At 37.2% G+C, this 12,624-nt stretch overlaps 1 protein-coding gene across 1 annotated transcript in view; it reads left to right on the top strand.

The window, feature by feature from the left end:
* Positions 1–12,624, top strand: part of RAD51C (RAD51 paralog C) — a 37,755-nt gene that overhangs the window by 10,479 nt on the left and 14,652 nt on the right. The window contains exon 5 of the mRNA XM_045488232.1: positions 5,036–5,167. Within this exon, the coding sequence (XP_045344188.1) occupies positions 5,036–5,167 (132 nt within the window). The remainder of the gene's footprint in view (positions 1–5,035; positions 5,168–12,624) is intronic.

Raw genomic sequence — 12,624 nt, 5'->3', positions numbered from 1 at the left:
TAATTCCATTCCATTCTGGTTAGAGAAGGTAACTTTATGTGATTCCATCTTTCTGTATTTATTGAGACTTATTTTGTGACCCAACATCCAGGTCTATCCAGGAGAATGTTCCATGTGCATTTTAGAAGAATGTGTATTCATTATGCTGTTTGGAACATTTTATATATATTTATATGTTCATTTTAGTTGGCTTCTAGTGTTGTTAGGTTTTTTCTTTCCTTGTTTATCTTTTGTCCAGTTCTCTCCATCTCTGAATGTAGGGTGTTGAAATCTCCAATTGTTATTGTAGAATTGTCTCATTTCTTTCTTTAGTTTTGTCAGTTTTTGCTTTAGATATTTTAAGGTTCTGTTGTTAGCCCTATTGTGTATATGTATTGATGATTGTTTCTTTCTTTAAAAAAGTAGGTCAGTTTTTCTTTATTGGTAAGCAGGCAGGTGGTAGGCAAGTCAGGATGCTGGGGAGCAGCTGAGGAGAGGGTTCTGCAGTTGCCATCACAGTATATAATTGCTATATCTTCTTGATGAATTGACTCTTTTATTATTATACAATTATTTTATGTAAATTATTATTTATCATTCTTCTTCTTTGTCTCTTGTAACAAGTTTTCTCTTAAAGTCTCTTTTGTCTGATATTAATATAGCTGCTATGGCTCTCTTTTGGTTACTGTTTGCAGGCAATATCTTTTTCTATCCTTCCACTTTTAACTTATATGTATTTTTGAATCTAAAGTGAGTCTTTTGTAGAAAGTCTGTAGTTAGATCATTTTTTTAAAAATCCATCTGCCAATCTGTGCCTAAGTCTCTGACTTAGGGTGGTTCAACTTAAAATTTTTTTTCTTTTACAATGGTACAGAAGTGGTACACATTCAGTAAAAACTACATCAAATTTTGATCTTTTCTGGGCTGGTGATACTTGGTCCAATACCCTCTTGTGTTGCTGGATAGTGGCAGTGAGCCACAGTTTTCAGTCAGCATGCAATCACAAGGGTAAACAACCAATACACTTACAACCATTCTGTACCCATATTACCATTCTGTTTTTCAATTTCAATGTAGTATTTAGTAAATTATGAGATATTCAGTGCTTTACTGTAAAATAAGCTTTGTGTTAGATAATTTTGGCCAACTGTAGGCTAATATAAGTGTTCTGAGCACATTTAAGGTAGGCTAGACTAAGCTATGATGTTCAGCAAGTTAAGTGTATTAAATGCATTTTTGGCTTAACAGTATTTTCAACTTGGTATAGGTTTATTGGGATGTAACCCCATTGTGAGTTGAGGAACATTTCTATTTTATTTCTCAAATTCTCCATTACTGTCTTCTTTTTTGTTAGATATTTTCCAGTGTACCGTGTTGATTCCCTTCTCATTTTTTTATCATGTATTTTTTAGTTATTTTCTTAGTTGCTCTGGGGATTATAATTAACATCCTAATTCATAGCAGTCTAGTTTAAATTAATGCCAGATTAGTTGCAACAGTATATAAAAATCTTGCTGCTGTATAGCTCCATTTACCCCCCCTTTATGTTGTCATTGTCACAAATTGCTTCTTTATACATTGTGTGCCTGTCAACATAGAGTTATAATTATTTTTTTATATTATTTCTATATGGATTTGAGTTTCTGTCTGGTGTTCTTTCATTTTCAGCCAGAAGGACTCTGTATAGTATTTCTTGTAGAATAGATCTAGCAATGAATTCTGTTTATCTGGGAATATCTTAATTTCTGCTTCATTTTTGAAGAATACTTTCGCCAAATTCACAGTTCTTGGTTGGCAGTATTTTTTCTTTCAGCAATTTGTATATGTTATCCTATCACTTTCTGGCCTTTGAGAACCAATGAATGAATGAGTAAATGAATAAATACACACAAACATGCGTGTGTGTGTGTGTGTGTGTGTGTGTGTGTGTGTGTGTGTAAAATCTCATTTTTACCTCTCCATTGGTATGCTGGTAAATGTTTAGTGACTGGCTTTCCAGGAAAGAAAATGTATGCACATATATGCATACATGTTTATTATAAAGTTGCTGATATAAAGGATGTATAGTACACCATTTATAAATAATAATAAAATGTAGAATACTCTTTTTTTTTTTTTTTTAGTTTTATTTATTTAAGTAATCTCTACACCCAGTGGGGGGCTCAAACTCATAATCTGGAGATCAGGAGTTGCATGCTCTTCCAACTCAGCCAGGCAGGTTCCCCCAAATGGTACTCTTTATTGTAAATCTGTAGCTAACTAAGTCTTACAGAAAGCTTTCATTGATTTGATTTTTTTATGGAGATTAATTTCACATAATAAAATTCACCATTTAAAAGTGAACAATTCAGGGGCACCTGGGTGGCTCAGTTGGTTGAGCATCCAACTCTTGATTTTGGCTTCAGGTCATGATCCCAGAGTTGTGTGATCGAACCTCGCATTGGGCTCCGTGCTGAGCATGGAGCCTGCTTGGGATTCTTTTTCTCTCTCCTTCTGCCTCTCTCCCCTGCTCTTTCTCTCTTTCTAAAAATAAATAAATCGGGGCGCCTGGGTGACTCAGTCGGTTAAGCGGCCAACTTCGGCTCAGGTCATGATCTCGCACTCCGTGAGTTCGAGCCCCGCGTCGGGCTCTGTGCTGACAGCTCAGAGCCTGGAGCCTGTTTCAGATTCTGTGTCTCCCTCTCTCTCTGCCCCTCCCTTGTTCATGCTCTGTCTCTCTCTGTCTCAAAAATAAATAAATGTTAAAAAAAATAAATAAATAAAATAAAAATAAATAAATAAAAATAATAAAAGTGAACAATTCAGTGCAGTTAGGACATTCACAATGTTGTCAACCACTACTTGTATCTAGTTCCAAAACATTTTTATTACCCTAAAAGGAAACTCATTAAAGAGTTGCTCCCTTTCCTCTCCCCCTGCAAAGACCCTGGCAACCACCAATCTGTGTTCTGTCTCTATCGATTTACCTATTTTGGATATTGCATATAAAATGGAATCATATGATACATGATCTTTTTGGTCTGGCTTTTTCACTTAGCATAATAGGTTCAAAGTTCATCTGCTTTGTAGCATGTATCTGTACTTCATTCCTTTTCATGTTGGAGTAATATTCTGTCGTATGTATACACCACAGTCTGTTTATCCTTTTATCTGTTGGTGGACATTTGGGCAGTTTCTACCTTTTGATTATTGTAAATTGTGCTGCTATGAACATGTATATCCATACTTTTTTTTTGGGGGGGGTACCAGTTTTCAGTTTTTTGGGGCATATACCTACAAATGAAATTGCTGGGTCATGTGGTAATACTGTGTTTAATTTTTTGAGGAACCACTGAACTGTTTCTTCATAGTTGCTGAACCATTTTACATTCTTACCACCAACATATGAGGTTTTTCGTTATTTTAATTTTGCTAAACTTATGTATCCTTATCTAACCTATGGAATTGTTTGGCAAAATCACACTACCAATTAGCATTTGATTGCTGTCCAGTTCAAAAGAAGTTGCTAACCTCGTGGTGAACAAGTACTATTTTAACATGAATGCTGATTGATATTTTTGCTTATGTTAACAAGTGTGATGAAAGTGAAACAACAAAGGCATATTTTTTAAATTGAAGTATAATTAATGTAAAATATCCTGTTAGTTACAGGTGTACATTATAGTATTTTGGTATTTTTACACATTATGAAATAATCCCCACAATATGTCTAGTTACCATCTGTCACCATACACAAAGGTATGTGTGTATGTCTTTATATGTGGGCTGTCTTTCCCTCCTGGAGGTTCTTATCCAGGACTCAGTTCTGTTGCCTCCTGTTTCATTGATGCCTTCTCTCACATCTGGTCTGAGTTAACTTCCCTCTACTTTATCACCTACTTATTCATCATCATTTCACCCAGTGTAGTTTCTTCATAACTCCTAGTATTATCAGAAATTATTCATGTATTTGCTTGCATGTTAATTGTCCTTTACTCCACTAGACCATAAACTCCAAGAGAACAGGGACCTTGTCTCTTGTTCCCCACTGCCTGGAACAGTGACTAACATATAGTAGGTATCAATAAATATTTGCTGAATGAAAGAATGAATACTCTAAATAAAAGATAAAAATGGCTTCCTTACACATGGCTTTATCAAATTCTCTTCTTTAGTGTAATCCTTATTATATAGAAAAATATATAATCTTACAGGTTTTTAAAACTTGTTTATATTTGGATTAGTTCGCAAATTCTGTTTGTTCTTGGATTTTAGATCTTGGACTATATTGTAACTGTCATGATGAAAATATTTATCATCTATAAGTGAACCTTCTTGATTAGAACTTCAACACAAACCTGTCTCATGCTGAATTCTATATTATAACAGATTCTGTAATGATTAACTGCCTTATAGTATGTTTAAAATTAAGGGGAGAAAGTATGCTAAGAATTAGGTTTTGAAGAAGGTATAATAATTTAATATTTGATTATTTTTTTTAACCAAAAAATCTTGAAGGTAAAATGACATTGAATCGAAGAATTTGTTTTACTAAGACTTTAGAAGTGCTTTTTATCAGTGTAAAATGCCTCTGTAACGATTGTGTTATAGTGGCAAAGTATAAGAAAATTGTTTCTTTTTCATTTGTTGAATTACCTTTTTAAATTGATAAATTATCTTTTGTTTTTAAAGTTTATTTATTTTTGAAAGAGAGAGAGCATGCACATGAGAGCATGAGCATGGGGTAGGGGCAGTGAGACCCAGGACTCTGAACTCAATCTTAAGCAGGCTCCACGCTTGAGATTATGACCTGAGCTAAAATCCAGTTGGATACTTAACTGACTGAGCTGCCCAGGTGCCCCAAGTTGATAAATTATCATACCAGAGTACATTTTAACTTTCGATGATTAATGCAGAAAGCATTGGGTGAATAGATTTATAATTCTCCAAAATAAAGCTTTTGGAGAGTTAAAAATAGAAATAGAAGAATTTTTTTCCTGCAATGAACTATGCTTTTTGGATGTCATTTTTAAAATTTTAACACCAAACCTAATATCCTTATCTCTTCCACATTTAGGTTCGATTAGTGATAGTGGATGGTATTGCTTTTCCTTTTCGTCATGACCTAGATGACCTCTCCCTTCGTAGTCGATTACTAAATGGTCTAGCCCAGCAAATGATCAGCCTTGCAAATAACCACAGATTAGCTGTAAGTATTATTAGTCAAGAGAACTTTATTTATTTTTTTTTAATTTTTTTAATGTTTTTATTTATTTTTGAGACAGAGAGAGACAGAGCATGAACGGGGGAGGGTCAGAGAGAGAGGGAGACACAGAATCGGAAGCAGGCTCCAGGCTCTGAGCCATCAGCCCAGAGCCCAACACGGGGCTCGAACTCACGGACCGCGAGATCGTGACCTGGCTGAAGTTGGACGCTTAACCGACTGCGCCACCCAGGCGCCCCCAAGAGAACTTTATAATGAAGTCAAGATTGTGTAACATAGTAATGTCTAGAAATAGCAAAATAGAATTTGACTAAAAGCAAATAATGCAGACACAGTTTTGAATGTAGTTTTGGTTTGATTTCTGGAAAAAATTAATTCTAGACATAAATGTTTCTATCAGTTTTCCTAGAGAATAATAAGCATAATCAAGATGCTGTATTTTATTTTTATTTATTTATTTTTTATTTATTTTTGTTTTATTTTTTAAATTTACATCCAAGTTAGTTAGCATATAGTGCTATGATGATTTCAGGAATAGATCCCTTAATGCCCCTTACCCATTTAGCCAACCCACCCCCCCACAATCCCTCCAGTAACCCTCTGTTTGTTCTCCATATTTAAGAGTCTCTTACGGTTTTGTCCCCCTCCTGTTTTTATATTATTTTTGCTTCCCTTCCCTTGTGTTCATCTGTTTTGTCTCTTAAAGTCCTTATATGAATGAAGTCATATATTTGTCTTTCTCTAACTAATTTCACTTAACATAATACCCTCCAGTTCCATCCCCGTAGTTGCAAATGACAAGCTTTCATTCTTTTTGTTTGCCGAGTAATAATCCATTGTATATATATACCACATCTTCTTTATCCATTCGTCCATCGATGGACATTTGGGCTCTTTCCATCCTTTGGCTATTGTCGATGGTGCTGCTATAAACATGGGGGTGCATGTGTCCCTTCAAAACACCACACCTGTATCCCATGGATAAATGCCTAGTAGTGCAATTGCTGGGTCCATAGGGTAGTTCTATTTTAGTTTTTTGAGGAACCTCCATACTGTTTTCCAGAGTGGCTGCACCAGCTTGCATTGCTACCAACAATGCAAAAGAGATCCTTTTTCTCCACATCCTTGCCAACATCTGTTGTTGCCTGAGTGGTTAATGTTAGCCATTCTGACAGGTGTGAGGTGGTATCTCATTGTGGTTTTGATTTGTATTCCCCTGATGGTGAGTGATGTGGAGCATTTTTTCATGTGTTGGTTGGCCATCTGGATGTCATCTTTGGAGAAGTGTGTATTCATGTCTTTTGCCCATTTCTTCACTGGATTATTTGTTTTTTGGGTGTTGAGTTTGATAAGTTCTTTCTAGATTTTGGATACTAACCCTTTATCTGATAAGTCATTTGCAAATATCTTCTCCCATTCCATCAATTGCCTTTTAGTTTTGCTGATTGTTTCCTTCACTGTGCAGAAGCTTTTTATTTTGATGAGGTCCCAAGAGTTCATTTTTGCTTTTGTGTCCCTTGCCTCTAGAGACGTGTTGAGTAAAGTTGCTGCAGCTGAGGTCAAAAGGTTTTTGCCTGCCTTCTCCTCTAGGATTTTGATGGCTTCCTATCTTACATTTAGATCTTTCACCCATTTTCAGTTTATTTTTGTGTATGGTGTAAGAAAGTGTTCCAGGTTCATTTTTCTGCATGTCGCTGTCCAGTTTTCCCAGCACCGCTTGCTGAAGAGACTATCTTTATTCCATTGGATATTCTTTCCTGCTTTGTCAAAGATTAGTTGGCCATACGTTTGTGGGTCAATTTCTGGGTTCTCTATTCTGTTCCATTGATCTGAGTGCCTGTTTTTGTGCCAGTACCATACTGTCTTGAAGATGCCATGTTTTAAAATGGACTTGTTTGATAAAGAAATACTACCTTTGGTAATTGCAATGTTGGGTTTTTCTTGTCTAAATATACTTGATTTTTTGGGAGGCAGCTGAGTGGCTGAGTCAGTTGAATGTCCAACTTCAGTTCAGGTCAGAATCTCATGGTTCATGAGTTCGAGTCCTGCATCAGGCTTGCTGCTGTCAGTGCAGAGCCTTCTTCGAATCCTCTGTCCGCCCCCCCCCCCCCCGTCTTCTCTCTCTCTCTCAAAAAAATAAACATATAAAAAAATGTTTTTCTGAGAGACAGAGCATGAGTGGGGGAGGGGCTGAGAGAGGGAGACACAGAATCTGAAGCAGGCTCCAGGCTCCGGGCTGTCAGCACAGAGCCTGACGTGGGGCTTGAGCTCACAAACTGTGAGATCATGACCTGAGCCCGCAGTTGGACATTTAACTGACCAAGCCACCCAGGCACCCCTAAAAAAAATATTTTTAAATAAATATGCTTGATGTTTTTCAGGTAAGTTCTTTTAACATCCCCAGTTTTCTTTTACTCTGGGCCTTTTTATTAGTACGTGTTGTATAATCACAGACCCAGACCAATAGAAAATTTACGTAGTGTGAATAACCTGGATGATTGGAGATGGAGCTAACTCTTTTAGATTTCAAATATGAGGTTAGACAAACATAAGTTCAGAAGTGAAGACATAAAAAGGAGTGAGGTAACAATCTTTTTTTTTTTTTTTGACTATTTGCCATCACTTTCCACTTCTGCAACCCCATGCCACTTTCTCACACAAATACACACACTTGTCCAGGAGGGAGATGGGAAAAGAGTAAACTGCTTAATTTTTTTGTACTTACCCTAATTAGAGAGTCTTTAGCACATATCCATGATGCAAGTAGATAAAGAACTCCTTGATGAAATCATTTCAAAACATCTTTTTTTTTTGGAGTTTTTATTTATTTTTTTTGCCATATACCAAAAAGCATAGTGTCCTGTGTTTGAATTATTGTCATTAATTTGTAATTTATCATTCTGTTAATATCAGTGAAGAGCGCGCAGTAGGGGGCACTCAAGACTATTGGGTTGCATAGTTCCTTAGGGTTTTTTATTTTTGTTTTTTTAACAGAAATATTTTTGATTTTCTGATTAAATAACTAATCTAAACAGTGGAATACTATGCAGTGCTTAAGAAGAGTAATGTAAATATATAATGTAATGTAGTAGAGTAATGTAAATGTAGACATACTAGCACAGAACAAGATATATCCAGATATATGATTAAGTGAAAACATTCAAGTCACGTTATAATATATTTTATGTGATCCCACTTTTGAGAAAAATAAAAATTATATATGTGCATTTATATTTACATAGACAAAAAGATCTGAAAGGATCAAAATGGTCATAATGACTACTTCTAGAAGTAGGATTTTGTAGGGCTGAGGACATACTTTCCCCTCTTTTTTTTTTTTTTAATTTTTTTTTTTTTCAACATTTATTTTTTTTGGGACAGAGAGAGACAGAGCATGAACGGGGGAGGGGCAGAGAGAGAGGGAGACACAGAATCGGAAACAGGCTCCAGGCTCTGAGCCATCAGCCCAGAGCCCGATGCGGGGCTCGAACTCACGGACCGCGAGATCGCGACCTGGCTGAAGTCGGACGCTTAACCGACTGCGCCACCCAGGCGCCCCTCCCCTCTTACTTTATAAATTCTTCTTTGCTTGATTTTTAATTTCCAAGTTTCTATGTATAGAATCATGTGTGACCTTTGACAATAAATACATTTCACTGGGCGCCTGGGTGGCTCAGGTGGTTGAGTGACTTCGGCTCAGGTCATGATCTCAAGGTTCATGGGTTTGAGCCCCAGTCGGGCTTTGTGCTGATGGTACAGAGCCTGCTTCAGATTCTCCATGTCCCTTTCTCTCTGCCCCTTCCTCACTCTCGCAGGACGCTCTCTTTCTCTCTCTCAAAAATAAACATCACAAAAAAATTTAAGGGGCACCTGGGTGGCTTAGTTGGTTGAGCGTCCGACTTCAGCCCAGGTCATGATCTTGCAGTTCATGTGTTTGAAAATCATGATCTTGCGGTTGGTGAGTTTGAGCCCCACATTAGTGCAGAGCCCACCTCGGATCCTCTGTCTCTCTTTCTGCCCCTCTCTTTCCTTGTGTGTGCTTGCTCTCTCTCTCTCTCTCTCTCAAAAACATTAAAAAAAATTTTTTAAATATATTTCACAATTTTTTTAAAGTTTATTTTTATTTTTGAGAGCGAGAGAGCAAGAGCATGAGCAGGGGAAGGGCAGAGAGAGAGGGAGAGAGGGAATACCAAGCAGGCTGTGCACTGTCAGCATGGAGCCTGACGTGGGCCTCAAACTGACAAACCACAAGATCATGACCTGAGCCAGGATCAAGAGTCGAATGCATAACTGATTGAGCCCCCCAGGCACCCCTACATTCCACAATTTTAAGTTATATATGTTTTCTATAAAAAGTTTTAAACTTTCTAAGTAGAAAGTAAGTAAATTATCTATTACCCAGAGATGATTATTGTTGAGTTTGGTATACATATTTTTCCAAACTTACCCTTTCTCTATATATGTATATGGACATTTTTTTTTTTAAGGTTTTTTAAAATTTAGTTTTTAATGTTTGTTTATTTTTGAGAGAGAGACAGAGCATGAGTGAGGGAGGAGCAGAGACAGAGGGAGACACAGAATCTGAAACAGGCTCCAGGCTCTGAGCTGTCAGCACAGATCCCTACATGGGGCTTGAACTCACGAACAGTGAGATCATGACCTGAGCTATAATTGGCCACTTAACCGATTGAGCCACCCATGCGCCCCTAAGATTTGTTTTAAAAGTGGGGCTCAGACTCACAACCCCTGTATCAAGAGTTGCATGCTCTATGGAAAGAGCCTAAATGTCCATCAACTGATGAATGGATAAAGAAATTGTGATTTATATACACAATGGAGTACTACAGGGCAATGAGAAAGAACGAAATATGGCCCTTTGTAGCAATGTGGATGGAACTGGAGAGTGTGATGCTAAGTGAAATAAGCCATACAGAGAAAGACAGATACCATATGTTTTCACTCTTATGTGGATCCTGAGAAACTTAACAGAAACCCATGGGGGAGGGGAAGGGAAAAAAAAAAAAAGAGGTTAGAGTGGGAGAAAGCCAAAGCATAAGAGACTCTTAAAAACTGAGAACAAACTGAGGGTTGATGGGGGGTGGGAGGGAGGGGAGGGTGGGTGATGGGTATTGAGGAGGGCACCTTTTGGGATGAGCACTGGGTGTTGTATGGAAACCATTTTGACAATAATTTCATATATTGAAAAAAAAAAGAAAAAAAAAGAGTTGCATGCTCTACCAACTGAGCCAACCAAACACCTTTATATAGACGTTTGGTTTTTTTTTAACTTTCACTATTTTTTTTAAGTTTACTTATTTATTTTGAGAGAGAGAGAAAGAGCCCACGTGTGCAAACAGGAGAGGGACAAATAAAGAGGGAGAGAGAAAATCCCAAGCAGGCTCCAGGCCCAGCACAGAGCCCAATGTGGGGCTCAGTCTCAATGACCATGAGATCATGAGTTGAACTGAAATCAAGAGTCAGACACTGAAGGGACTGAGCCACCCAGGTGCCCCAAAAAAGTAACTTTTCTTAGGCTTTTCTGATACCTTAGGACAGATTAATTTGGTGCACGAAGTAAATCAAGATAAAGCACAGATGCTTACAGACACAGTTCAAAGCTATGGCAGCTTGATGCTAAGATGCTGAGTATTGTTCCTAGGGGAAGGAGCTTGGTGATGCTGCTCTCCCTGTCTGGGTGCTCTCTGCCTCTATAATGGTTCACTTCAAAACAAATGCTGAATGCTGTATTTGCTTTTTGCTTTTTTTTTTTTTTTTTCCATAAAAGTGCGAATCCTCTTTGGATTTATTTTGGTTAGCAAAAACAGGTACTAATATAGGTCTTTCATAAAAGTGAAATGGCATAACAGGAACTTTTGAAAATCAGGAGATACCTGTACTCTGTAAACCAGTGCTGTCTGATAGTACTTTTCTGCGAAGATGAAAATGCTCGGTGTAATATAGCAGTTGCATAGCTATTGAGCACTTGAAAAATGGTTAGTGCTACTAAGGAACTGAATGTCTAATTTTAATTTAATTTTTTAAAGAGTGTTTTTAAAAAAAATGTTTATTATTTTTCAGAGAGAGCATGAGCAGGGGAAGGGGAGAGACTGAGAAGGAGACAGAATCCCAACAGGCTCTGAGCTATCAACCATAGAGCCTGGTGTGGGGCTTGAACCCAGAAACTGTGAGATCATGATCTGAGCCGAAATCAAGAGTCAGATGCTTAACTGACTGAGCCATCCAGGGGTCCCAGATTTTAATTTAATTTTTAAAAGCTGTATGTGTAGCTAATGGCTGCAGAATTGGATGGTGCACCTCTAACCAAAAAGTGGTGGTATAAATAAATATCCCAGTTACTAGAGTTTAAACACTTGGTAGTCTGTAAAGGGTATTATTCAGCATGTTGGGGATGCCAGTTAATCCTATATTTCAGGTAATTATCAGTTTACATTCCGCTTAGCTTGTTCTAAGATGCATGGCATGAGGTAGTACATGGGGAAGCCATTGTGGCACTAAAGGGAAGAGGAGCTAGAAGAAAATGTGTCGTCCAGTTGGTGGCTAATTGAAATCTAGATGGAGCACAGATTTCTCCTTTGTAGACAAATAAAAATACCACTGCAGTGGGAATAGCCAAACAGCCTTTTCTTTCTCCATTTTCTTATGGAACTGATGACTTTTTCAGAACAGGTACCTTTTTTCATTGCTTTTCATAGAAGTTCTTTATCAGTTTCAGCTTGCAATTGTATCTGTCATATTTCTGGTGGGAAGGTCTGTATTGGAAGAATATTTAAAAGAACTCTTTCTGGAGAATTTGGGGCTGGGAAGTGCCAGATAATCTTTTACTGCATTAAGTCAGCTTTAAACACTCATTTTCTCTACTTTAAAATTACTGTCCTTCATTTTGAGGTAAGGGAAACAAAAACAAAAATAAATTATTGAAACTACATCAAAGTAAAAAACTTCTGCCCAGCAAAGGAAACCAATGAAACTAAAAGACAGCCTACTGAGTGGGAAAAGATACTTGTGAATGATATAACCAATAAGGAGTTATCCAAAATATATAAAGAATTTATACAACTCACTGCTTACAGGGCAGAATAAATGTCTTTTGGGTTAGGGCAGTATAAAGAAAATTAAAAAATTTATACAACTCAATACCAAAAAACACTGAATAATCCAATTAAAAAATAGGCAGAAGACCTGAACACATATTTCTCCAAAGAAGACATACAAATTGCCAACAGACACATGAAAAGATGCTCAGCATCACCAATCATCACGGAAATGCAAATCAAAACCACAGTGAGATATCACCTCATACCTGTCAGAATGACTAAAATCAAAAACACAAGAAACAGCAAGTGTTGGTGAGGTTGTAAAGAGAAAGGAGTCCTCAAGCACTATTGGTGGGAATGCAAATTGGTGTGGCCGCTATGAAAAAC

The sequence above is a fragment of the Leopardus geoffroyi genome, chromosome E1, assembly GCF_018350155.1.
Source record: "Leopardus geoffroyi isolate Oge1 chromosome E1, O.geoffroyi_Oge1_pat1.0, whole genome shotgun sequence".
NCBI classification, from domain to species: Eukaryota; Metazoa; Chordata; class Mammalia; order Carnivora; family Felidae; genus Leopardus; species Leopardus geoffroyi.
The sequence above is the reverse complement of the archived record's forward strand: the minus strand, read 5'-3'. Positions and strand labels throughout refer to the sequence as shown.